This window comes from Microtus pennsylvanicus, chromosome 18 (genome assembly GCF_037038515.1).
Source record: "Microtus pennsylvanicus isolate mMicPen1 chromosome 18, mMicPen1.hap1, whole genome shotgun sequence".
Taxonomy (NCBI): domain Eukaryota; kingdom Metazoa; phylum Chordata; class Mammalia; order Rodentia; family Cricetidae; genus Microtus; species Microtus pennsylvanicus.
The window spans coordinates 17,326,220-17,351,150 of NC_134596.1; the positions used below are offsets into that span (position 1 = coordinate 17,326,220).

The 24,931-nt window shown below is 36.8% G+C and overlaps 1 protein-coding gene across 6 annotated transcripts in view; it reads right to left on the reverse strand.

Moving 5' to 3' along the window:
• The window catches only part of Mef2a (myocyte enhancer factor 2A), a 129,522-nt gene that overhangs the window by 15,837 nt on the left and 88,754 nt on the right, over positions 1-24,931 (reverse strand). For 3 of the 6 annotated variants that reach the window (XM_075952893.1, XM_075952891.1, XM_075952894.1), the window contains 4 exons: positions 21,015-21,146; positions 18,626-18,845; positions 17,252-17,311; positions 5,732-5,919 (listed from right to left, as the gene is read on the reverse strand). In XM_075952893.1, coding sequence (XP_075809008.1) covers positions 5,732-5,919; positions 17,252-17,311; positions 18,626-18,845; positions 21,015-21,146 — 600 coding nt within the window. Of the gene's footprint in view, positions 1-5,731; positions 5,920-17,251; positions 17,312-18,625; positions 18,846-20,812; positions 20,951-21,014; positions 21,147-24,931 lie in introns of all 6 variants that reach the window. The other 3 variants (XM_075952892.1, XM_075952890.1, XM_075952895.1) reach the window with 2 other exon arrangements.

Sequence of the window (24,931 nt, forward strand, 5' to 3'; positions counted from 1 at the left end):
TGAACCGTGATGACAGACAAGAACTGACTAGCTTCTTACACTGGACAAAGACAGGTGCTGTGTGCTACAGTTTTGGAGATGACCTTGTGGGTAAGTGAAATCTTTTCTACTCTACTCATAGGTTTTTGCTTTGTATCATGAAATGCCATATCCTGCTAATATGGTGATTTGTGTTGACTAATTTTCAAATACAAAATCTCTTTTGCATTTCTGAGATGAAATTCGCCTGACTGTCGTCACTGATCATCCTTCTTATACAGAGATACACTGATTTGACAAAAACTGTTGGGGGTTTCTGTGTGTCCATGAAGCACACTGGTTTACAGCTATTTTTTTCTTATAATGCCTTATTCTGACTTTGTATTAAGAGTGTTCTTTAGTTTTTTGTTTGTTTATTTTTTTCCCTGAAAGATTTTGGGAGTTGCTATTAATTCTTCCTTAAATGTTTGGTAAGATTTGCCATTGAAGCCATCTAGGCCTGGAATTTCTACTTTGAAAGGCTTTAAAACAAGGAATTCAATTTCTTATTTAGCTGAGTAATTTTTTGGTAGTCTGTATCTTTCAAGGAATTTGTTTTTTACCTAAGCCATCAAATCTATGGAACAGGTCTGTCTGTGCCATTCCCTTATCTTTTCATATCATTTGAAGTTTTTACCTCTTTTCATTCTTGGTATTTATACTTGGGTCTTCTTACTGTCTTTGATTTAATAGCTAGAAAATTATCAATTAATTAGAAGAAAAGGTTTTTTTTTTGGTGGTTGTTTTATTGCTTTCCTCTATTCTTTAACCATTTAAAAATTCCTTAATTTCTATTCTTTATCTTTCCCTTTTCTTTGCTGCTCTGGGTTAACTAAATTTGCCGTTTTTCTCAAACTAAAAGCTGTAGTTACTGATTCAGGATGTTCTTTTCATTTTTATCAAAAAATGTGTATTCTCTAAGAAGGCACACAGAGGTGTGTGTGCAGGTCAATGTGCAGGAGTCAGTTCTCTCTATCATGTGAATTCTCAGGATTGAAATCAGGATGTCCACTTTGGCAGCAGGTGACTTTTTACCTGCTGTGCTGGCTAGTTTTATGTCTTGACACAAGCTGAAGTCATCTGAGAGGAGGGAACCTCAATTAAGAAAACACCTCTATAACTTTGGACGTCAGGCAAGCCTGTAGGGTATTTTCTTAATTAGTGGTTAATTGGAAGGGTCCAGTCCATTGCGAGTGGGGCCATCCCTGGGCAGGTGGGTCCTGGGCTCAGTAAGAAAGCAGGCTGAGTAAGCCATGGGAAACAAGCTAGTAAGCAGCACCCCTCCATGGCCTCTGCATTTAGCTGCTTCCATCTATGTTCCTGCACTGTTTGATATCCTGTCTTGACTTCCTTTGATGATGTACAGTGATATGGAAGTACAAGCCAAATAAACCCTTTCCTCCCCAATTTGCTTTTTGGTCATGGTGTTTTACTACAATAGAAACTCTAACAAAGACAACTGCTAAGCCATCTCACAATCCCTGACCTTCCCCCTCAACAAATAGAAGCAATTAAAGCTATATTTATAGTTCCTCCAGCAGTACTCTGGATGGTCCTCAACATTTTGGTAGTCTGTATTTTCATTTTCAGTTAGTGATGTGTATTTTAAAAATGTTTTACTTTTCCCTGATTTCAGTGGGATCGCGTTGAGTTTCTCTCCATTTAGTTTGATGTTGACTGTTAATTTGCTATATATTGCCTTTATTATGTTTAGGTATGGTCCTTGTATCCCTGCTCTCTCCAAGACTTTTATCATTAAGGGGCGTTGAATTTTGTCAAAGGCCTTTTCAGCATTTAATGAGATGATCATGTGGCTTTTTTTCTTTCAGTTTGTTTATATGGTGGATTACACTGATATATTTTCATATGCTGAACTATCCCTGCATCTCTGGGATGAAGCCTACTTCATCATGGTGGATGATTTTTCTGATGTGCTCTTCAATTTGGTTTGCCAGTATTTTATTGAGTATTTTTGCATCAATGTTAATGATAAGACTGGTCTGTAATTCTCTTTCTTAGTAATGTCTTTCTGTGGTTTGAATATCTGGGTAACTGTAGCCTCATAGAAAGTTTGGCAACGCTCCTTTTGATTCTATTGTACGGAACAATTTGACGAGTATTGGTATAAGTGTTTCTTCAAAAATCTGTGCTGAAATCATCTGGTCCTGGGAATTTTTGTTTGGGAGACTTTTGATGACTGTTTCTATTTCCTTAGCAGTTCCTTTGCTTATTCTAACATTTAAAAAAATGTTTTACTTTAAATTATGTGTATGTGTGCATGCCTACAGACAGGAATGCGAGTGCCCATGCAGGCCAGAAGAGAGCAACAGATCCCCTGAAGCTGGAGTTACCCACCTGATACAGGTCCAGATAACTGAAACATGGTTCTCCATAAGAGCAGGAAGCACTCTTAACCACTGACTACTAGCTATGTGTATTGCTAAATTTCTCTTGATTTTTTTCTGTGGCCCACAGATTATTTAAAAATGTGAGGCTCAGGGATCCTAACAGAAGAGAGGGCAGAAAGGTTTTAGAGGTTGGAGGTGGTGGCTGACGTCAAGGAAGAGCAGTTATACACAGGAAAGCTTAGTGACTGTGGTGGCATGTGTAAGATCTGTGCACGTTCAAGCCAGACAAAATCCTGGCAGTACATCCCTAGCTGAGGAGCTACTGGCAACTGAGAGCTGCTGAGAAAGAGTCAGTTTCCTTTAAGGGTGTGGCTCCTGCCAGGTCAATCACACTGCAGGACAGTTCCCATACTGACACCACAAACTATAGACTCTATAAGTTTTGTTTTTTAAAAAAGAGGATACAAATTTGGGTGGGGAGGAGGGGGTGAATATGATCAAAATACATTGTATGAAACTCTTGAAGAATTAATGAAAATATTACTTTTAAAAGTAAATTTACTGTTAAATTTCTAAACTAAGAATGCTTTTTCCTGGTAACTTTCCAAGACTGATTTCTAAGTTTTACTTTATGAAATAGAATGTTCCGTCTTGGTAAACAGTTTCATAAACATCTCTTATAACAATATAAAAAAGACACCTTAGTTATAACAATATAAAAAAAAACAACCTTAGTTATGTGGCCTACCTTCCTAACTCAGTAACTCCAGTCTCATCTGAAAAGGCATCAAACAAATCTCAGCTGGAGAACATTCTAAGACATGTAAGCAGCACCCCTCAAAAAATGCCAAAGTCTTTTAAGCAAAGCCTTAGAAACTCTCATAGCCTAGAAGAGTTGAAGATGACATGATTAATGAGTGAAATATGCCATGTGACCTAGTCTGGCTCCTGGCATAGAGAGATGAAGTTTAAAACTAACGTGTGTGACTATGAACTTTAGTTAATAATAATTTACAATAATTGTCATTAATGTTAATAACTGTACCATAGTAGTATAAACTGTTAAATTATGTATGATTTTAGCAATCTTTCAAATGAATCAAAAGCTGTTCTAAAGAAAAAAGTTTATAAACTGCTTATTCCATTCATTTATTCCCTTTGTTCTGTTTCGTTGCATACAGTCAAGATACGGCTAATATGACTTCTTCAAGAAGACTCTAACATTCCTTGTAGAATAGTTCTGTTGGCAATAAATTCCTGTTTTCTGTTTGAAAAGGCTTTGCATTTATTTTTTTAAAACATTTTTGCTGAGTACAGAGATCTGAGTTTTTTGAGTTTATTATTGTTCATTGTTAACCAGCTTGAAGTATGGTAGTAATATCCTATCTTTGGTCTGTAAGCCATGTGTTTCTATTCACTGTCTTTAAGAATTTCTCTTTGCCCTTTGCCTTTTAGCAGTTTGAATACGCATGTGTATATGTGTGCACATTTGCATTGAAAGTATTTATCCTACTTAGTGTTTGTTATCTCCTTTGAACCATTGTTTTTACTGTTCTCTTTTTTGGAACTAAAATTCCAGACATGTTGCACTATGCTAAAGTCCTGCAGCTCTCAGATACTGCTTGGCTTTGGATCTTCTCCTATCTCCTACTGTGGGCCTGCCATGGCAAAGTTTTAGTTACTTTTCTCAGGAACTAGACCAGGCTTGAAAGTTTTTGTTGCTGTGGGTACTTTCAGTATATTTACCAAAATGCTTCCATCCAAACCCCTCTAAAGGCGGGAGACGGGTAGGCCGGTTTCCCCAGTGGCTCTCCCATTCTATCATATCTTCTGTGGAGTGCCAGTCTGCCCCTCAGTCACCTTGTCACTCTCAAGGTACCCACCGTGTCTTCTCGCTTCTCAACCACTGGCAGAAATACTGTCCTGTCTCCATTTCCAGATACAGTAAGACCTCGTCAGTATTTTTTTCATGGAAAAGAGAAAGAGTCAGATAAAGCCTGTCTCACTGCAGTGGCAGCTGGGTTTTTAGAAGTCTTTCCATGTTATATTTTGTTTGATGTGGGGCACTCAGTGGGGTTCACAGTGAAAAGCCTGTGGAGATGACGACTCATCCTACACCAAGGCTTCAGTAACTTCCTGAGGTTCTGCTGGTGCATGTGCGCCCTCCAGCAATTCACTAGTCACAATAGCACCAATGTCTTATTCAACAGTAACCCTCTCTCTCTAGTCTCTAGGCCATCTGACCACTGTGAATTAGTAGCACTAAAATGGGCTCAAGGAAAGGGAAGCCTACTACATAGTGAAGCATTTTTTTCGAGTCTAAAGCTGAAAGCAATTCATTTTAAATTTCCTGTTTTTCCAAATGAAAACACTTAAAAAAAAATCTGAGTTTGAGATTTAAACAAATTATGACTTAAAGATCCTGGGTATGTGCACTGTTATTTTGGACAAGTGGTAAATTTTAGTTCCATTTTCTCATCTCTATCTAGCCATGATCATAATCTGATTGAGAATCAAATGAGAAAATAACCCAAACAAATTACTAATGCATTGAATCTAAGAAAAATTACACAAATGAGGAATCACTACCTGAGCCTGGTAGCATCATTTCCAGTTAACAAAAACACAAATGGTACAGTAGAATGCACACCTGGCATATCACTTAGTATGCTAATAGTCAAACTGCCGATGAACTAAAAATGTCTTTAAAACTTGCATATATATTCTAAGATTTTCTATAAGAAGCTAAGGAAGATACACCCTCTGTTCTTCACAGGAAAAGACAATTCAAAAGCAAATGGCACCAGAACCGTAAAGACATTGCCAAGAGGTGCAATAGGGAGCATTGTTCTCTGGTGAATGAGAAGGGTCATTTGAACGAAATAAACAGAAAATTATTTAGAGAATAATCCTCTCCAGTTCACAAACATCTTCCCTAGATATTCTACAATAGTTCTCTTTCATATACAGAATTTCCTAACAAATAATTTCATTCTGGCTCACAAAAAAGCATGTAATATATTACTGAAAGTATGCCAAGTAGAGAACAGAAATGACATGTTTAATTCATAAACTGGAATCAGATCTCTAAATAAAGTTTTAGCTGGCAAAATTAAAATTGAGCGTAATTAACCTCTGCATATTCAGCTTTTATTTTAAATACCATTAAGCAGTTTTACTCCTTATTTCTGTAATTTGGTTTTTAAACACTTAAAATAGATTTCTCTCTTAAAATCCTAATTTTGAATAGAAAATTCATTAAGAAAACCAAATACACACTATGGAGGCTGAGCAAACCTCAAAGAAAGATACAGCCTATAGTAAACTGTGTTTAAAGAAGAGAGCCAAAGAGTGGGTCAACTTACAAGTGGAGGCATCATGCCCTTGCTTGAAGGGGGAATGACAACCCGTAGATCTGGTTTCCGACTATTCATTCCAAGATTGCCACCACCAGGTGGAGGGGGAGACTTTGTAGGCATAATTTTGCCTAAACTATTTGCACCAGTATTTCCAATCAAATTTGGAGAGGCCCTTGAGTTTACAAATCCATTCCCTGGGAAAGGGGAAAAAAAGTGCTTATTAACATGTAAAGCATCACTAAAATATTTAATTAATAATTCTAAAATAATACTAACTGCCCATTTATAAATCTATTTTAAAAATGATTAGTTTTATAAACAAAATGTAAGAATTTTGTTTATGACATATAAAGTTTACCATTTATAATAAAACACAAAGCCATTATTATACTATTATGCTGACAAAAACTCATCTAGTATTTATATTTTAAATTTTTCTACATTGTTTTTGTACTTTAAAATCTTAGAGGGGAGAGCAGCAAGACGGCACTCAGTGGGCAAAGTCACTTGCTACCAAGCGTTATGTTTGATCTCAGGACCCACGAGGTAGAGAGAACTGACTCCTGTAAGTTGTCCTCTGACCGTCACGTGTGCACCTAATCTCATGCATGACCCTCACTAATAAATAAATAAAAGTAAGAATAAAAAGAATACTTTAAAACATAATGTTTTGTTTTGTATGTATGCTTTTGTATTTTACTCTTGGAAGAGGCTCTTAGTCTACCCTTTTCTCTGTAAACAGTAGTACTTCACTGCTTTTCATACTGCTAACCCCAGTTTTCCCTCACTCCTTAACACTGAAAGCTCTAAAGACAAAACAAAGCAAATATCCTGACAATAAACTACCTTCTCTTCAACTTGGCACTCATTCCCACCTCACAGTGGGGAAACCGGTGAAGGGCAGTGTCTTCTGCAGCTGACACTGGGACTGCTGGCCTACCATCATAGTTGCTATTGCAATTAGCTTTCCCGACATTTACCCAAGTAAAGACAACAGAACGAGAGGACTCACAAACAGAATCAGTGAGAAAAAAGGGAGATAAACCACAAAGCGGAACACAAATTCTAACAGATGCTTAAAAAACAACAAAGAAGATTAAAAAAAAAAAATTAAGGCAGTGCCTCAAACAAGGCAGCTTTTCAGGACTGGAGAAAAGATGATGAGACAGCTGAGCTTTGAGAAGATGTGAGTCCTACTTACAAAATGTGTCAATGACCACAGAATCAAATCAACAATACGAAACTCAGTTCAAGAAAAGAAAGTTACAAACTCAATTGAAGACTCATACAAGAAAATTAACCAGTGTGGACTGAAGAAATCAGTCACTGGGAGGAAAACCTTTAAGACGTGAATGAAAAATTCAGTAAGGAAATTGAGAAGCTGAAAAAGAACTAACTAGAAATTCTGGAAATCAAAGGACCAATCAATCAAATCAAGTCAAATCAAAAGCAGAAAGTATCCACAAACAAGATGAATCAGGAAAGCAATTTCGGGGATGAAAGACTAGGTTAAGACAGTAACACATACAGATAAATGCAAAGAAAATAAAATTTCCAAGAAACCAAATCTAAGAATCCATAATAAAGGAAAAGGAACTAAGATAATGGCTTATATAAGGAAATAAGTTAATGGCTCAGACAACCTATTCACTGAAATTGTATCTGAAAATATCCCAAACCAACAGAAAGAAATAGACTTCCATCAAAGGAAGTACTTAGACATGATCATATAGACATATAGGTCAAAGAGACATGACCAGAGAACCCATGATACATCTGAGCCAAGATGCCAAAAATGCAAAGGGTTTTCAAGATGGATAGGTGGGTAAAGAACTTTGCCATAAACTCTGACAATCTGAGTGAGTTCAATCCCTAAGACCCACACGGTGAAAGGAAAACTGACTCCAGCAGATTGTCTTTCAACCTCCACACACATTGTAGAGGCATATGCATATATCCCCACACATATATACAAATAAATAAATAAAAGAAGTACAAGCAAAGAAACAATACTCAAAGCTACAAGGCAGAGTCAATGAGATGTCTCAGCAGACAGATGTGATTGAGTGCAGGCAGGACAACCCATCTTTGATCTTTGGAAAAAACTAGCTCCTAAAAGTTGTTCTCTGATCTTGAAGCAAATGCCATGGTACCTGTACACACACACACCAAACAAAAAAGTTGTGAGGGAAAAATGCAACGTTACAGAAGCAGAAATATTAAAGTCAGGAAAATAAAGAATAGTAGATTTTAAGAACTAAAAGTAAAAAACTAATGAAACCATTATTGTCAAATCCAGAAAAACAACCTATTAAAATTGTAGAGAACCAAGAGTATTTCAAAACAAGTATCAGTTAAAGCAGTCTGTGACAATTAAGCCAGCAATGCAGGAAATGCTTAAGGGAATACTAAACACAAAGAAGTTAAACAGTTTACTCACAGCACAGAAAAGAGTACATTTCATGAACACAAACAAAGGATTAACAAAGTCTAAAAGAGACAGAATTAATAAGGTTCCAAACCAGCAAACACTCTATATTACTGTGAAAACAAACAAACAACAAATGAACAATGAAAACCAACCAGAACTGCCAACAAAAATCGATGGCAATAGCAAAACCTTCTCAATAACCTGAAATCACCATTTAAAGACAGAGCTAACCAACTGTGTTTAAAATGAGATTTACTTGTTGCCTTCAAGAAACTCATGTAATTAAAAGAGATCTAACACCTAAGAGTTTGTCCAAGGTTGAAATCAACCTACCAAGCAACAGAAAGCTACCAAAAAGCTGACCTATGGATCCTCACATCTGATTATGAAGACTTGGAACCAAACCTAGTTAGAAGGTAAGAGAGTCCCTTATATATTAACAAAAGAAGCAATTCTTCAACAGGGCAGAACTCTTGTAAATATTTACACAACAAATCTGAAGCCTCTAAGGTTTTGGATCTTTTCTAGTTAGGTTGAGTTTCTTACAGACAACTGAGTAGATAGACCTCACTTTAAAGCATGGCTGGTTAGTCTGTTTCTTTAAATGATGAATTAGTAATTTGCATCAGGTAATAATTGAGAGGGGTTTGCTATTATCACTGATTGTTGGCAGTTGTTCTGGTTAGTTTTCGTTGACCCTTTTCTAAAATAAGCATTAAAGGGCACAAAGACCACATAAGGTCCTGACACAGTATATCAGGGGACTTTATTACCCACTCTCACACACAAGCCGGTCTAAAAGGAAAATCAGCAAAAACTCTTCACACTTAAACTATATGCAATAAATCGACTGGTCCTAATTGTTTTCTCCAGAGCATTAAGAGAGAGAAGACATAGCTTCCCAGCAGCACATGGAACCACTCCTAAAATTAGTAACATTCCAGACAAGGGAAGCTTTAATAAACACAAAAACCCTGAAATGATTCCCTGCATCTTATCATATCACAGTGTACTGAAACAAGAAATAGTAAGATTAAGCTCAGAAAATACATAAGCACTTGGAGACTGAACTATACCTTTTTAATGAAACAAATCTCATCTTAAAAAAATCAGGGAGGAAGTGGTGTAAAACTTCAAATGAATCAAATGAATGCCAAAGCACAACCCACCAGAATCCCCAGGATCCAGCCAGAGCAGTCCTATGAGGAAAAGTGATGAAGAAAACCAGAAGGAGCTCCAGTAAACAACCTAATGTACCTCAAAGCTCTAGGAAGACAAGGTACATCTGATGAAGAACTTCCATGTTCCTGGACTAGCAGAATTAACATTGTAAGATGGCTATAACTACCAAAATTAATCCTCACAGTCACTGCAATTCTCAGCAAAATTCCAAAAGCATTATTCACAGAACTAGAAGAACAATCTAAAATTCATGAAGAAACACAAAGACCACAGATAGCCAAAGCAATCTTAGGCAGAAAGCACACAGTCAAATATATCTCATTATTGCAGCTACTATAAAGCCAAAGTGACGAATACAGCATGGAACTGGCACAAAAAGACATACAGATAAACAGAATACAATATAGAACCTGGAAATAAGTTCACACAGTATAGACACCTAGCTGCTGACACACACACACACGGCACACATACACAAATTAAATCTTAAAAGAAACAAAAGCAAGCCAGGTATGATGGTACATGACTGCAACCCCAGTGTAGTGCTGGTGGTGGCAGTGGTGTGAAGTGCGAGTTATACCTGTCTGGCTGGACTGCGTGCACCAGGTTTAGTGAGACCCTGCCTCCAAAAATAAGACGGAGAGACTCATGGAGATATCACAACAGCATACTCTGTCAATATGCCAGCACGGCTGAGCACAGTAGCATACACACATGCATACACCACACTAATTTTAATACTACAGAATTTCTTGAAAAAAAAGTATGCTTCCTTAAAAATCACTTAAAATTGTTATACTGTTTGGGAGGTTTATAAAGAAATTTCAAGTACATTAAGTAATATATAGTTAAATGATAAACTGACATATGAATTGTATCATTTTTTTAAATTACACTTATTTGTGGAGAAGGGATGCGCCTGGAAATCAGAGAACAACTTGTGGGAGTTGGTTCTTTTCTTCGATCGTGTGAAATTTGGGATTGAACTCAGTCTACCAGACGTGGGAGCAAGAATCTTTACCTGCTGAGCTAGTTTACCAGTACTGGATTATAAAATTAAAAAAAAAATGATTGGGGGCTGAAGAGAGCTTGGTGGTTAAGAGCACTGGGCTACTCTTCCAGAGGACCCAGGTTCAATTCCCAGCATCCACATGGCAGCTCACAACCATCTGTAACTACAGTTATAGGGGATCTAATGCCCTCTTTTGGCCTGAGGATAACAGGCATATATGTGGTACATAGACATACATGTGGGTAAAATACCCATACACATAAAATAATAAAAATTTAAAAATAAATCAAATACTATGATTAGGAATACATTAAAAGTTTGTAAAATTTTAAAGAAAGCAGAGGCCTTAATATAAGTATCTGCTTACAAATATTGTTTGAAAAACATACTGTTATAAAAATGAATTATTTACATTTATAAATGTGACATAATCAACTCTGCAGAGTCCTAGCCACTATATTCCCAAGCCTGGCACCCAAATACCAATGGCAAAGACAAGCAAGGCAAGGATGAAATCTAGGAACTACCCCCTGCTACTGGTACTACTGGTACGGTGCTGTAAGGTGACAACTATGCTTTTTCCTGGCTTCTCTTTCACTCAATATTGCTTTCTCAAATTTTTTTTTTTTTACCATGTGACACACCAAATTTATTTGTGTCTTACTTTACTTTGCTGTGGGAACTGTTATTTTAGTTAATTTTGTGAGGCTATTTAAATTCTGCTTTCACTGAAGTAGAATTTATTCAATTGAAGGGAATTTATTCAGTCTGAGCTCAATCTGCTTTCCACACTCTGCAGACCAATTTCTTGCATCCTCCTAAGCCTCAGAAAGTACTGTGGTTGAAGGGGGAAAAAAAAAAATCACCTCTTCTTTAGGTCATGCTCTTAACCCCTTGTAGAATAAAACACTCATAAACTAATCCAGATTTTGTTGTCTGGAAGATAAAAAATATTTTGCAAGTAACATATTGAAAATAAGAAGGATTTAATAGGACTTTATATTGCAGATCAAAAAGATTAATGAGGTTTCTCTTAATATATAATGGCAAGAATGTGTGTTCCGAGTCTCCAATATTTGAAAGACTATTTCACAACTTGTACTAAAGTCTAAATAAACAAACAAACCAATATTTCAATATTATCATCAGATGGTGCAAATACATATATAGAGACATCCATCATCAAGAAGCACGAATGCTGCTTTCCCGTGTGAAGTCCATAGTAACCCATGAGAATCAAGTTACAGGAGTGGAACAGGGGTTAAAAGCACAGTATCTCGGTCTTCCATCAGGGCACTGCAGCAGATACTGATTACAGGATGATGTAAGTGTCTGGAAACTTGCCAAGCTGAAGCTAATCTCAAGTGCAAGCTTATTATTTCCTCGACTGTATCCCTGCATGCCTCTTAGCTTTTGTTTAAGTTCTATGGAGACACTATTCAGAATGATTTGTGAAGTAGTTACATAACTCCCCTTGCCATAAGTTACAAATTAGTAATGAAAATGTCTTTTCTAATTGAATAAACTCATGTTAGTGTGATTATTGTTAAAACATGTTTCCAGTTTGCATGGTAATTTATTACTCTTAACAAAAACACTCTTGAGTAAAGCATACACCTACGTCTCCAGAAATTTAACAGGCCTAATTTCAATTACGACATTATAGGTAGAAGGTATGCTGTTCCATTATATCAGTTCAGCTTGTATTTCAGAACATAAATCCTATCGCTGAAGCAATAAATTCAAGTGGACAGCAAGTTTATTCCAGGGGCTGGGGGCCACTACTCATCTAGCATTAAATAGCAGATGATTATGTCATTCATGTTTTACTAGGAAGCCACTTTTGAAGTTCAGCTGCCAAGCAAACTTCAGAGAATTCTTAAAAACTCAAAGTGGAAGTGCTGGCGCACGCCTTCAATTCTAGCACTTGAAAGGAAGAGGCAGATCAACTTGAGTTTGAGGCCAGCCTAATCTACATAATAAACGCACAGTGACAAACAATAAAACTGGCATGTTCAGTAGATTATTCCATCAATATGCAAAAAATGCTAGTAAAAAATTTTAAAATATCATTTATGTGAAGAATAAAAATTTCTTAAACTATAGCTGGGCTATAGCTTAAGCTGTAGCTCACACCTTTAATTCCAGCACTCGGAAGGCAGAGGCAGGCAGATCTCTGTGAGTTCGAGGCCAGCCTGGGCTATAGAGCTAGTTCTAGAACAGGCTCCAAAGCTACACAGAGAAACTCTGTCTCAAAAAAAAACAAAACAAAATTTCTTTCTTTTTTTAAATGTTTTCTTTATTGTTATGTATGTATACAGTATTCTGCCTGCAAGCATGCCTTCAGGCCAGAAGAGGGCACCAGATATCATTACAGATGGTTGTGAGCCACCATGTGGTTACTGGGAATTGAACTCAGGACCTTTAAAAGAGGAGGCAGTGCTCTTAACCACTGAGCCATCTCTCCAGTCCCAGAATTTCTTAAACTACAAAAAAGACCATGATTTCTGAAATAACCGATGACACATTTACTTAGTTTGGTAACAATTCTCACCTAGAGGACAATATGAATCCTATTAAAAAATATTTAATTAAAACAATGTTTGTGCCCTACTTTCCAAAAAATATTCTTTTTCTCAATTTGTCCAGGGTGGACAGCACTAAAAGCACAGCTTTCTCCTCTGCCAGAGAATCCTAATTTCTCATGCAATATGATGACTGAAGCACATAAGGCTTCAATGGGAGTTACAAATTTCTGCTTCATTTCCCGTAATTTTTAGTCCAAATTCAACTGCCAGGGACGACTTTTTCCAGTGGTATTATCATCTCAAGACAATGTTTTAAACACCTGTACTCAATGTCACCCTTCATTATTCCTATGCCAGCTTCATAAAACTATCCATCCAATGAAATTTAATTCATTCACCTTTGAAACATCTTTTCTGCATCCATCTTTTTAGCTGCTGCTGCCCTAGCACCATGCAACCCCCAACCCATTTTTATTTAACACTTAACAATTACAGAACGTTCTCGAGCTTTTCTACTTCCAGTCCAATATATTTTTGTCTTTCTCAACATGCTTTTAAAGGGTGACATTGCGAGCTGGGGAGATGGGAAGATGGGGAGCTGGTACTCAGCAAAGCTGCTGTGGTAAAGTATGGTGAGCTTAGATTCCCAGCACTCACAAAGAAAAGGCCTGACATGGGGTGACAAGGCAACTACCTGTAGCCCTAGCATGGGAGCAGGCAGTAGGGCATACAATAGATGTGGATTCCCACTTTGCTGGCCAGTCAGTCTAGCTAACCAATAAACTCTGGGTTCAGTGAGAGACCCTGTTTTGAATAAACAGCGTGGAAGAGTGACAGGAAGAAACTGGATGCCCATTTTCTGGCCTCTGTAACATGTGCATACCCACCTACCTACATGTACATACACACAAAACATATACACATACGCACCCTATTTCCACCCCACACAAAAATTTTTTTAAGTGAAGGTACTAGATATATCATTTTTTTCATTCTTGACATTATAATATAGGCCAATGGTTAAACAAACATCTGAGCTACAGTATAAGCTGATTTTATATTCTTAGCAGTGAAATGCATGTAGTAAATCATAAACGCATAGATTGTCACCATGACAGAGCTTTACAAATTATAGTATGTACAACTGTCAGTTTAAGTTTGCAATAGTGACAGGTGGGAAAAAAAATCAAAACACAGGAAAAACAACCAGAATACCAATTTGCTACAATAAAAACTTTATGACTTTAGGGACATCATCACTATCATGTCACATAAAATTTAAAAAGTAAAAGAAAGGGGAAATACATTATTATTTTATCACCCTATTAGAATCAGTTTGGGGTTCCTTACATTTTCTCTATATGTTTATTTTCTATATACATTTAAATCACAACTAAAACAAACTCCCTTGAAATTTACCTATGTTTCACATTGCTGACTTCAGTCTATTATTCATTACAACTAAGTTATCACATATTCTATTTTACTTCCTCTTTTAAAGATTCATTTATCTTTTTGTGAATAAGTGTTTTTGCCTTCATAAATATGAGTGCCTGGTAACCTGCAGAAGCCAAAAGAAGGCATCAGATCCTTTGGAAATGGAGTCAATGGAGTTATGGATGGGCATGAGCCTCCATGTGGATACTGGGAACTGAGTCTAGGTCCTGTGCAAGAGCAACCAATGCTCTTAACTGTTAAGACACCCCTCCAGCCTCAGCTTACTTCCTTAGACAAAGCCTCAGAAATGGGATTAGCCGTTTACAGGCATAGACATTTTATAACCACTGAAATCTTTCAAACCTTTATATCAAGACTAATTTACAAGGTATCAAAAGCATATATGAAGACCATCAGCTTCACACCTTTTGGGAGTCCCAATGAAAGGGAGTATCAGATGAGAATCAGCAAATTAAAGTCATATGTATTCTTGGCACTTTAATTTGAATTTCAGGTTTACTACAGTTTGCTGTGTGGATCAGGCTGGTCTAGAATACAGGGTTCTTGTCCCCTATGACCTCTGGGGTACTACAGTTACAGGTATGCCCCACACTCACACCAAGGTATTAACTGACTAAAACACTGTGCGTGCAATGCTTAATTCAAGGCTTCATACATGCTAAACAAACATTTCTGAATACCTATATTCCCAAACTACTATGCACAACAGGTCCCAAACAATAGATCATTATCACTGAATTACTAAAAAAAAAAAGTATGATGCAAATAGTGTAGTTATGGACTGTTTATTTCTGGTTCACTTTACATAGATTCTAGCCTTCTGCAGTCTCAGGCCAGTGTAATATGAGTATACAAGGCTCTCTCAAATCTTGATGGACTTTAAACATACTGTCTTACTAGTGTCAGGAGGAGAAGTGTAAGTGTACACGAAAAGTGTACACTGTATTGAGACAATAAAACTGAGTTGTATTTAAATAAACCATACATATTTGAATAAAAACATGCACTAAGTGCAGCGTACTAATAAATAACTGATAGCAAGACCTTCATATATTTCCTATATTTGATCTCTTAAGTCCCCATGGCAGTTTTGTCTGTTTTTTGAGACAGGGTTTCTCTGTAGCTTTTAAGCCTGTTATGGAACTAGTTCTTGTAGACCAGGCTGCCTGCCTCTGTCTCCCAAGCGCTGGGATTAAAAGAATGCATCACCACTGCCTGGCCCCATAGCAGTTTTTTAAACCACTTAAATCCACTAAAATATCATTTAATGCAGTGCAGACACAATATCAAAATGATTATCTTTACCACATGCCAGGGATGGAAAGACATACATCTTAGAATTATTTATTTTAGGCATGTAAGTGTTTTGCCTACATGTATGTATGTGACTACATGTATGCCTGGTAACCAGCATAGTCAAAAGGCATTAGATCCTGTGGAACTGGAGTTGTAAGCCTCCATATGGGTGCTAGGACCTGAACCAAGAAAGCAACAAGTGCTCTTAACTGTTGAGTCATTTCTCCAGCTCCATTATGATATATCTTTAAACCATCAAGACTCAGAAGGCTGGAGCCTAAGTCAAGTGAACCAGAAATATGCAAAAAACATATTTGTATCATACCATTATTTTTGCTTTATTTTGTAACTAGATGGTGCTAATCTATTGTTTAGGACCTGTTGTGCATAGTATATTGGGAATATAGATACTCAACAGTGTTTTTTAGCACGTGTGAGGCTTTGGATTTAATCACTCCACACACATTGGGAATAATCCCAAAGTGAAAGAGTCTATTTGGCTGTAACTATGACAAACCATGAATATTCTACATATGATCACCAAAGCAGATCCCCAAGAGAATCACTTGGATCTCTAACTTGAGTATATGCACACATTTCTTAGTACTCCAATTTCTGAAAACATTTAATGCTGTTTTAAAATAAAGTACTTTCCCAATGATTTAACTCTAGTGGTGACAGAAGTTACAGAAAGGCAGCTGTCAAACTGATTTCTAAATGTATGTTTGCACCCATAGATTAATGCTGCTTTCAGTCTTAGATGGAGAAGCTGTTTCTGCAATGGGCAGCAGTCAATGCAGCCTCATAACTAATCAAAGTGCTGAGAATAAGTGACTGCTGAGTACTCAACCCTAATGGGATATTTATTATCACCCTCCCCACCAAGGCTCAGGAACATCACACAAGAAGGGGTGGAAAGAATGTAAGAACCAAAGGACGGGGAGGAGAGCTGAGGAATGCTGTCTTCCAGATGTGACACGGCCATCACTCTCACCAGCTAACTGAAGCTATGAACACCTGCCAAGATCAAGCCTTTCAACATTCTACCACAGATGAGGGAAGGACTCCTCCTCTAGCTGAGGAGGTATTTGCAGTTAATAGCTATGGGGTGTGTGTGTGTGTGTGTGATTTTTCCTTAGGGTTGTAGTTGCTGGCATGGTGTTTATGCTCTGGTGGATGGTCTCACATTCACTGTAAGGTAGATAGCACTAATGGAACTCAGTGGAAAACTTTAAAAAAAAAAGAAGAGAACAATAAGGTAGAAGGAGGGTATGTGAACATAGAGGAATGTCAGGAAATAAGGGGAATGTGGGCAAGAATATGATGTGTGTGTGTGTGTGTGTGTGTGTGCGTGTGTGTGCGCGCGCATAAACAGGAAAGAATAATGCCTGGTATAGAGGAAGTACTTAATACATAATGAATGAATGAATGAATGAATGAATGAATGAATGAAATGAACTTAGTTAATGTTTAAGTGATGAACAGGGCTGTTGTAGAAACTGCTAAGATTGATAATTAAACAGTCCCTCAGAGATAGAAGGCCTTGTTTTAGGGCAATACTTAGTAGTAGCTCAGATCAAACAGGCATCTGCAAAGTTAAACAATAGGAATTCACTCACCCACTGGACTATTTCCAGCTCCATTTGGTACTGCGAGGTCTGTAGTACTCAACATCCCACCTAACAATGTTACAGAGAAAAGAAATAATGAATAAAAATTGGCTTTCTTTATTTCACAGTAAAATGAGGTCATCTCACTATAACCCACATTCTATTCCTAAAACTCAAGTCAATACAAAACTAGCTCAGTCTTAAGTTTGCACTAATGTATAACTGATATAATTCATATATATGATGTTTAACTACACATATGCTGTGGGGGGTCTATGTATAGTATACACATAAATGAATTTACCTATTAAGCTTCTGAAATACCTGCCATCCTGTGCATCACTGTTAACTAGCCAATACTGACAAGAATGGGGAAAGTCCCCATAGAGCACTATTAAGCCTAGGACTCAGGGGAAGGCGGTACTAAACTACACAGACTAAAGTGGCAAATGCACTGTGAACTGCTGATGAACTACTGAACTAACTCAGTAGAAATAGATGCACAGAATACGCTCACTCCTTATTTCTAATGTGAGGTTCATATTCAACTTTAAATCTTTGCTTGCAACATTTAAGTTAAATTCTCTGCCCGTCACAGTATGGCTTTCCCATGATAAGGAAAAATTATAAACAGCACATTATCCATACTATCTTACTTTGTCCAACAATGTTTTTCCCAAGGATGTTAAAAAAAATACTTAAAATGAACTTATGGAGCAGTGATTCTTGTTCATCCAGACAATAAAGTGGGTTTTTTTGTTTGCATATTTTGGTTTTGTAAGATAGGGTCTCTCCAGTGTGCCTGATCTAATGGGAGCTCACCAAATCCAGCTGGACTGGGACTGAATGAGCCTGTGATCAAACTGGAATCTCTGAATGTGGCTGACAATGGGGGCTGACTGAGAAGCCATTGATAATGGCACTAGGACTTGTTTCTACTGCATGTACTGGCTTTTTGGGACCCTAGTCTATTTGGATGCACACCTTCCTAGACCTGAATGGAGGGGGGAGAGCCTTGGACTTCCCACAGGGCAGGGTACCCTGCTCTCTCTTAAGACTGGAGGGAAAGGGAGGAGGGTGAGTGGGGGAGTGGGAGGGGAATGGGAGGAGGGGAGGAAGTGGAAATTTTTCAATGAAAAAAAAAAAAAAGATAGGGTCTCTATATAGCCCTGGCTGTCCTGGAACTCATTATGTAGACCTGGCGGCTATTATCAAACTCACAGAGATCCGCCTGCCTCTGCCTCCCAAATGCTGGGATTAAAGGCGTGCGCCACCACACCAGCCTGACAATAAAGTTAAGACTAAGGAGAATAAACTTTCTCTGTCAACAATTCATTTCTCATCCTCTTTTTCAAAGAATGAATAGAATACTTCACAACATACTTGCACTGCCAGTACTTGGTGGTCTCTGCGGAGCTCCAGGGGATACATTTCTATGTAACGTAGCTGGGGGTGGAGACAGCATACTTGAATCTGCTAATGTTGAGCTGGCTGCCAAAGACGGTGACACAAGTGAACTCCCTGGGTTAGTGTAGGACAAAGCATTAGGGCTGGTCACAGGGACTGTGACAGACATTGAGAAGTTCTGAGGTGGCAAACCAGGCTGTAAAGAACAAGAGAAAACTATTGGTTTCATTTTATCAACATTAAATGACTTTAACTAAATAACTCTCATTATTAAAAGCAGAGTATGGGGACAGCTTCTTCATTTGCAGTGTTAAGCTATATTCTCTGGAATTATACTTGAACATGAATATACCTGACATGACCTTTTTTATTTTCAATTTTACATTGATATATATATGATAATGTAACTATACAGTATGTTTCAAATATTCAAGAGATGAAATTAAAAGTTAAAACCTGAAATTAAAATAATATTGTTGAGTTTAGACATTACAAAATTTATCAGGTACCAAGTAAGCATTAATTAGAACTTCAGTGCAAACTAATTTAACATTACATTGCTATTGGGAGAACCCAAACATAACCAAAGGGGAAAGTGTATATACATTATTAACTTAATACATCAATTTTAGGATATTATGAATAAGTCCAGTATGATTTGACTGACAGACATTTTTTAAACTAGAAGTCAAGTAATTATACACAGAACACAATGTAATTTATATGTAATAAAATATAAAAAGGAAATCACCTACACAATAAGATTAACTACTGCCAAGTTAGAATAGAGTCTTGGTATCTTTAAAATTGTATAAAGATTAAATTATAAACATTATAAAAGCTATCTTCTTTTCAAAATATTTCATGCTTTCTCTGAAAGGGCATTTCCTAGTTTCCTCTGGCATTTCCTCCAGAGACCAATTTTAATACATTTGTTGATCATAATAGACAGCAGGCTTCTCCTTAATTAAAAGTTGTGGGTGGAAAGTCAAGAAACAAATAAATGATGAAGCAATTTTTATTATATTCTTAAAGCTTAAAGTTTAACTCTGGGAACAATATCCTTGTGAGATCAGAGAAATTTTATTTGGTACTGTTCTGTTTTTAAAAATAATGGTATTAGCTTAAAAATTGGTTTAAAGCTATTTTCATGTGATTCTTCCTACAGAACTACTCTGAAGAAATGACATATAATGCATATCATTCTTCGGGGCATAATTCAAGAGATTCAACTATGACAATGAAAAAAAAAAACAGAACCAACATGGCAGCCCTGGAATCTGCCTGTTCCACAACAGCTATATCTACATACACAGAACTAGAGAGCATATCTACAGCAATGGACCTAGGTGGACCTCACTGGACAGTCCAGTGAGATCTTTCAGTATTTTCAGCCAGGTACACAAGCCCAGTAAGCTCAAAATGGACTATTTCTCAGGGTTAGATAAGTGTGCACAGAAAGTTACAGTACTATTTGTTATGTGATTAGTTTAAGGACAAGAGTGTCCTTAAAGAAAATCTAGTCCTCTTCTTTAGTGCTGAAAAGTATAAGAAAAAAGCAGTAATATAGTCAATGTTCTTGCTGGGTCAGTGCTTTGGGTCATAGTATAAAGAGCTCAATAGTCAGCTCAGTTCTTCTAAAATAAAGATAATTATATAAAATAGGTAAAGATGATTTAGAGACATGAAAACTTACAACAAGCTAAACTAAACTAACACTTGGCATTCTTACATATATACGCATGTATGTATGTATGTATATGGGAAAGAAAGGAATGCCTTCTAAAAATGCCTTACTTTATACTAAAATCAAGGAAATTTTAAAACTAGAACAATCGTAAAATTATGTGAGCCAACTCGTTTACTTCACAGATCAAACAACTATAATTCAGGATATATGGATAGCTTATGTAAAGATATAAAAGACAATTAGTGGCAGAACTGGAATTAGGACATTTTCTCTTCATTTCTAAATTTAAGATACTCAACATTTATTACTACAAGATTTTGGCATTTCAAATTTCTGTAAAACCGAAAAGAGTTAATAAACACCTTCTTTCCTCTTATACTTATTGACACCAATCCTCTGTTAAAAATGAAGTAGGATGTGTGGTCAATTTCTTCATGCACATGAAAAAGCACAAACCATACTTTAGTACTCACTGCGATTTTATGATTCCGCATCATATTATCAAATTCCTCATTAATTTTTTTATATTTTTCTTCTGTATGTGGAGTTAGCACATAGGAAGTATCGGGGTCTGGGCTGTCGCAGCCTCTGTGTTCCTTCTTGTTCAGAGCCTAAATATGAAGTTAACAAAAAGGATCAACAAATAAAAGGCAACGGTAAAGTGAAAGTACTTACAGGGCCTCGTTTGAAAATAAAATCACTATCTTCATTTAGTTTGCTGAATCTGTCCTCCGAGAGTGGACTGTGCTCAAAGTAATCGTCAGCATCAGGGCTCTCACAACCATTAAGGCCTTTCTTTCTTAAAGTCTGAAATACAATTGGAAAATTCACAAAAAAGAATACTAACTTTCCATGAGTTTTTGTGTAAAATGTGTTAAGAGAGCACAGGTCGAATAAACGGCATTATTTAAGAGCCAATGAATGTATCAAATGGCTACAAATATACTACATTCTCCAAGTACATAAGCCTAAGATAGGAGCAAACTGAGCTCCCCCAATGCACAGTAAGAAAAATGGAGTATTTTCTTGTTTGGACTCTTCCTTTTTCAAGTGCTTAGAGGATGCTAAAATCACTTTATTTTCTGGGACACAGCTAGAATATGGTTAGTAAAATAATAATAATGTAACAAGTATCTATCAAAATGATGTGTTGAGAAATTACATATCTCTAAGCACAGGTCATGTCTGCCAATTTATCTACTGGAATTCCTTTCTATCATGCTTTATCCTATTCATTAGGAGTTAGCCCAGAACCCCAATAATTTACTAATTTGTTCTCTTCTATATTATCATTTCCCCATATTCTTAAAATATAAAAACCTCAAACCAATGTTAATTTATCAATAATGTATCTTTGCTATGTATGATGAATGTCAACATTCTCAGTGACTCTATATACATTAAAAATCTGTAGTGAAAAGTTGCTCAGAATAATCCCTTTTCTCCTTTGCTAGCCTTTTCTCTATAGAGTTCCTTCAGTTTACTTTAATCTAAAGTTGATTTATTAGATAACTTTCTTGAGTGTCTATGAAGTATTCTCCTGGACCACATTAATTTTTTTCTTACTCTGAAGTAAAAATGTAATGGATGGCTAATTTTCTGATTTCTCTTTTAAGAAAAAGTCATCATGAAATAAGATCTAATTTATCTGATTTTTTAAAAGAATAAAAACCCCAAGGGCTTGAAGATAATAAAATATCAATTTACCTTTAGAATGCTTAATTCCATTTTAAAATTCTGATGTATCTCACTCAGTTTAAGGCAGAACTATTGACCACTCAAGACAGTTTTGAACAATGCTGAGTTTCTAACACGACCAAAACCAGCACTCGAGTAAAATGTCCTGAGTAAACCTGTCATTACTGGACAGAAAAGAGCTGTGCCAGACATGTCCCCAGCAAGTGACTAACTTAGATGTATACCAATGATCTCGGTACCCTGCAAAACTTGACTTGCAATGATTATTTATTTTAATACAGTTTTTCCTGGAAATATAACGTATCCACAGAACATTATGATTTGAGAACTTAAGTTTATTCAAATGATTTTGAAATTTTACCTTACTCAGTATGGCTTATCTTTACATACTAAAATTTATAAGCCAGATATGCTAGCCTCTCCAAATGCTTCTCATATGTTAGGAATTCTACAAACAACTCTTTTTTTTATTATTTTTTATTTTTATTTTTTGGTTTTTCGAGACAGGGTTTCTCTGTGGCTTTGGAGCCTGTCCTGGAACTAGCTCTGTAGACCAGGCTGGTCTCGAACTACACACAACTCTTGAAACTCATTACAATCATTAAACATAAGCATGTTACAAACACTACATTTATTCCCCCAATGACCTTAAGCACTATACACTCACAGTCTAACTATATCAAAAGTACATTTATCTGTATTTAGGGAAAAAAAGGTCCTATTGTCTGTCCAATTATCCTCACTATCCATGGTACCAACTTCTACCTGCCAAATTTCTAAAGTAGTAGCTATCAGTAGTGAAAATATTAACACTAAGAATGAAACACATTGAACCCTAAAATCTACACAGCTCTAAAAAAAAGAATACATAAATCTATACATAAATCTCATCATGAAATTGATCATTTAACTTTAAATCTCTGGGTACTTTCCCCAGTTTTCATGAATTTTAACGAGTTTGTAATTCCAGGCTGGGGAAATGGCTTAGTTGGTAAAGTAAGGATGTACTCAATCTCCACTACTCCCTTGAAAGTGTTGGGTGTAGTGGTCCATGCCTCCAACATCAGACGTGAGGCAGCAGAGACAGGAAGATGCCTAGGGTTTACAAGGCTCAATAAAAGACTCTGTCTCAAAAAGTAAGCCAGAGAAGCAACCCAGAAAGATACCAACTTTAACCTCCAGTTTTCTGAGCACGCACCCAAGCACACAAACACACACCACACACACACCCACGCACACGTCAATTAGACTTGTTCTTCTTTGTAGACTGAATTGTTTATCGTTTCCTATAAATAGCGACATCAAAGTATTTTTAAATATACAGTGCAACACAACTCTGCTTTAAAATTATATGCAATTTTTAATTTTATGAAAGGAGGTTTAACCCTATTGGTTCTTATGAGGAAGTAAAGTGCTGTTGCATCTCCAGCTCTGCAAGCCTTCACTTCAGATGGGTTCCTGGCACAAGGAGGGAATTTAAGAGGCAGTATCAGCTTTGTAGATAATAAGCTAATACAGCTTTGACAGCCAACTCTTCTCCTTATCACCAAGCATGGAGAGTGGTTTTGAGAACCCAACTACCATAAAAAGACCTTTTCTCTCTTTATCATTACCAAACAGCATAGCAGTGAAAGTTTCTTCCCTGTCTCTGGTACTAACAAGTGGAATGCTGCAATCTATTAATAAGGCCAGTCAAGGCACAAAGAGGTCAGCCAGCTTCAATGTTCTCACCAGTGTCCATAGCTCTAGCTCACCATGGTGCTAGTGGATAGCAGAACCAGGGCTAGCATCTACTTTTTCCGATTTTCAGTCTACTTTCCACTCGGCTGTATTCCTTAAGCAGTTCAACAACTGCATTACTCAACAAATAAAAGTGAGAACAGACAGAGGCTTGTGATGTGCTATCATTTAACCACTGAAGGGACATTTATTGTGTATTAATTTTGGCATCTCTTCACATTTCTTCCCCAGTTCTTCGATGATCCTATACATATCTGCCTCAGTGAGAAGCAGGTGGTGCTCAGGCTTTGCCTTCTTTGAATTTTAAGGTCTTAGTTTTGTGATGATAGGTTTCACTGCAAGAATTGTAAAAACAATAGTAACACTTCTTCCCTACCATATCCCTCTATAACAGCCATTTTGGGGGTCTTGTTTACCAGGATCTGTACACTAAGTGATCAGGCTCAGCTTGTTTTCAGAGAAAACATAATTTTACAGCTTTCTTTTAATAAAGCTTATTTTGAATACATAAAAATTTAGGAAAAAATGAGTATCTTCAAAAGTCGCATCAAGGTAGCTCATACATTTAATCTCAAGGCCAGTCTTGGGCAGATACTAAATTTCAAGTCAGCTATGACTACATACCGAGGCACAGTTCAAAAAGGCAAACAAGTTGGGCAGTGGTGGCGCACACCTTTAATCCCAGCACTCGGAGGCAGAGGCAGGCGGATCTCTGAGTTCAATGCCAGCCTGGTCTACAAGAGCTAGTTGCAGGACAGGCTCCAAAATTACAGAGATGCCCTGTCTCACAAAAACAAACCAAAACAAAACAAAAGGCAAACAAACAAACATTAAGTTCTAACTCTTGATCTGTCTGTTCTTTGTTTTTCCTCTCAGTTAAAAAACAAGCAATCAAACAAACCCTTAGAAACTTTGCCTTTTTATTTTTTACAAAACAAAATTTATTAAGAACATCTCCTTAGGCTTTTTACTGCTGGAAAAAGTGGTTATTGTTCATATGAAGCCTGCAGCGGTCACCCAATGGCCACAATTTTTTTATGGGGGCAACCCTATTTGGTCTTGGTAACTTCTGTCAAAGCATACAGGGTTTCCTTGCAAAGATTGTTTACAGATTTGTTAACCTTCTTTCCTGACATTTTTTTCTCCAAATAGAG